This window comes from Sus scrofa, unplaced genomic scaffold (assembly GCF_000003025.6).
Source record: "Sus scrofa isolate TJ Tabasco breed Duroc unplaced genomic scaffold, Sscrofa11.1 Contig679, whole genome shotgun sequence".
Lineage (NCBI taxonomy): Eukaryota > Metazoa > Chordata > Mammalia > Artiodactyla > Suidae > Sus > Sus scrofa.
The window spans coordinates 93,443-96,945 of NW_018085284.1; the positions used below are offsets into that span (position 1 = coordinate 93,443).

Consider the following 3,503-nt stretch of genomic DNA (forward strand, 5'->3'; position numbering starts at 1 on the left):
CTGGTTTTGAATTATTATTTTACTTGCTTTACTTATTTTTCTCTTCAGATAGTCAATCTGTATAATTTTTCAAGCTATATAGGTAGCACTATTTCTATCTTACAATAAAAAAGGTATTCTTCTTTATTTTTTTTTTCTGGGCATCATGGAGATGTAGCTGAAGTTGGAATGTTGCCGAACCAGGGAAAATTTCTTCATCATATTGTCTCAGGGACTTATTAGCTCTTTTTCCTTCGTCCCCCCACCCCAACACCCATATCTCTCTATCTCTCTGATACTTTCTATACTTCTTTAAATACAGGGCAGAAAATGTCATAACAAAAGGAAACCCAAGTTTATTGTTCCCTTGGAAGTTTATGAACTGGAATTTCTGGGTATCATTTATATATATTTTTAGGAGAAATCCAATTTGATCTGAGCAGCTTGAATTGTAACCACTCATGGCCTAAGGAGGGTGTTTCTGGGTGAGAAGGGTGTGGTAGTATCTCAGCCCAGGAGGCCATGCTGCGTGTGTGTGCACCTCGTGGAGTGACTGCAGTTCTCAAAGCAGAAGCACCTCAACTCTTACGTTAAGATGACATAATACAGAGGCCAGAATTCAATCAACACGTGGTACTAAGGTTGGGATATGCTTTAGTTCATAGGATACCTTTACACCAGAATTAATAAAGAATAGGGAAAAGCATGTGAACGAGGGATTCTCTGTGTACTGAAGTTGTAGGTATAGCAGGAAGGCTGCATTGTTCCTCAGCATCCTCTGACACCAGCTCTCATCACTCCTCCTCTCACTTATTCCTCTGCCCCACAGGCTTCCTTGTTTGGATTTCCATATAACAAACCTGCATGTTCCTCAGGCCCTTTTCAGGGGCCCTTCACTCTGCTAGGTACACACTTCTCCTGCTGGCATATTAATTATTTTCTTTCTTTCTTGAAGTCTGTGTTCAAATATAACTTTGTGTGCAGAGTTTGTTTCAACCGTCTACACAAAATAAAGCTTCCTACCTCCTGCTTTTACCAGATTTGTTTTCAAAATGCATGCTTCAGAGTATTTTTCACCCTCTGCCATAGTATGGAATATTTTTTATTTGAATATCATCTTTTTCCATCCTTGGATTGTGGGAGATTTGTTTTTCAGCCCTATTTATTCAGTCAATGTGCTTCAAACATGATTGACACTCAATATATATTTCTTATTTCATGCTGAGAATGGACAAAAATTCCTAGTCAGAGATTGAGTGGGGATATCTTCAAGGAGAAGTTATCTCTATATAAATTTTTTTGTGTGTGTGACTTTTTTGCTATTTCTTGGGCTGCTGCCATGGCATGTGGAGGTTCCCAGGCTAGGGGTCGAATCAGAGCTGTAGCTGCCAGCCTATGCCAGAGCCACAGCAACGCAGGATCCGAGCTGCATCTGCAACCTACACCACAGCTCACAGCAACGCCGGATTGTTAACCCACTGAGCAAGGGCAGGGACCGAACCCACAACCTCATGGTTCCTAGTCGGATTCGTTAACCACTGCGCCACGACGGGAACTCCATAAAATATAAACATCATTTTCTTGCCAGTAAAATAGAAACTGAAGTATTTCAGCTATATGAGTTATGTCAGTTTAGGTGAAAACTTGTTATGTTATTTTCCTTTTTTCCCAATAGTCACATCCATCACATGGAACCAGGGAACAATACACACATTTCAACATTTCTTCTTCTGGGACTTTCAGAGGATCCAAAATTGCAGCCCCTCATATTTTCACTTTTCCTCTTCATGTACCTGATCACCGTGTTTGGAAACCTGCTCACCATCCTGGCTGTCAGCTCTGACTCCCACCTCCACACACCCATGTACTTTTTTCTCTCCAACCTGTCCTTTGTAGACATCTGTTTCACCTCTACCACCATCCCAAAGATGCTATGGAACATTCAGACACAGAGTAAAATCATAACCTATGAAGGTTGCATTACCCAGATGTATTTTTACCTTCTCTTTGGAGACTTAGATGACATTCTCCTGAGTGTGATGGCCTATGACAGGTTTGTGGCCATCTGCCACCCCCTGCACTACATGAACATAATGAACCCTGGACTCTGTGGACTGTTGGTTCTGATCTCCTGGATAATGATGGCCATGTATTCCTTGTTACACACCTTAATGGTATCACGATTGTCCTTCTGTCCAGATTTGGAAATACCCCACTTTTTCTGTGAACTCAATCAGATGGTACAACTTGCCAGTTCTGACACATTTCTTAATAACCTGGTGATGTATTTTGCAGCTCTCCTCATGAGCGTTGGTCCTTTTTCTGGTATCCTTTATTCTTACTTGAAAATATTTGCTTGCATTCATGGAATCTCATCAGCTCAAGGGAAATGTAAAGCATTTTCTACTTGTGTGTCTCACCTTTCAGTTGTCTTCTTATTTTATTCTACAGGATTAGGAGTGTACATTAGCTCTGCTGCTACTCACAGCTCACTCTCAGGTGCAATAGCCTCGGTGATGTACACTGTGATCACACCCATGCTGAACCCATTCATCTATAGTCTGAAGAATAAAGACATAAAGAATGCATTGAAGAGTTTATATTTGATACCAGGTATAAAATGGACAATTATCCTGTTCATGATGAAACGCCCTTGAGTGCATGACTCAAGTTCTCTGAACCAGAAATAGGAATTCTTTGATCATTGTTTAATAAAATTTTATCCTTCCATTTATTTTCTGGGATTTCCATTTTTGGGGATCAGCTTCTGTGTATAATTTCATATACTAATTTATTAAGCTTTTCCTCCATCCAATATATAGGCAGTTTTTATCTTCCTACTTCAAAATGTTCCTACCTTTAGATTAGAAATGTTTGAATTCCATTTCTTAGTTGGGGGATTCTAAAATTATTGAAAATAAATCTTCTCTTATGATATATGGCATTCCAAGTAACTCTTCTCTTACTCTCTAAAAGAATTGTCATAAGATACATTACTCCATAAAAAAATACACTTGATACTAATGCAATTTATCATATTTTTGATAAGTTTGAATGAAGCTGAGCATATAGAGAAAGGATACTAAAGTTATATGAGGATTTTTGTCTAATCAAAATGTTGCCCATAATCCTTGTCTTGTTGAAGGGGCAACATCTATATCATCTATATATAAAAATATATATATATGTAAATGTGTATATATGTCCTCATCTAAAAGGATGGATGATGAAAGAGATTGAATGCCTGTGCATTCCTGTGATTTTTTTTGTTCCTGTATCTAAACAAGATGATGGGTGTTAACTAAACTTATTGTGATAATCATTTCACAAAATATGTTGTCATTATGCCATCTGTATACATTAAGCTTATACAGTGTTGTATGTCAAACACATCTTTTTAAAAAAGTATAAATAAAGCCTATGCTCTGTTTGTAGCCTTTTACATCCTCTTTTCTAACAAACATTAACTCCATCAGAAAAGTCCCACTAACTCTGTATTTACAATACATCCATAGTTTGTCAAT

At 38.1% G+C, this 3,503-nt stretch overlaps 1 protein-coding gene across 1 annotated transcript; it reads left to right on the forward strand.

The window, feature by feature from the left end:
- The first annotated feature begins 1,667 nt into the window (after positions 1-1,667).
- On the forward strand, positions 1,668-2,636 carry LOC100519591 (olfactory receptor-like protein OLF4). Its single transcript, XM_003123436.2, has one exon. It carries the CDS (start codon positions 1,668-1,670, stop codon positions 2,634-2,636), a length of 969 nt encoding a protein of 322 aa, XP_003123484.2.
- Positions 2,637-3,503: the final 867 nt, after the last annotated feature.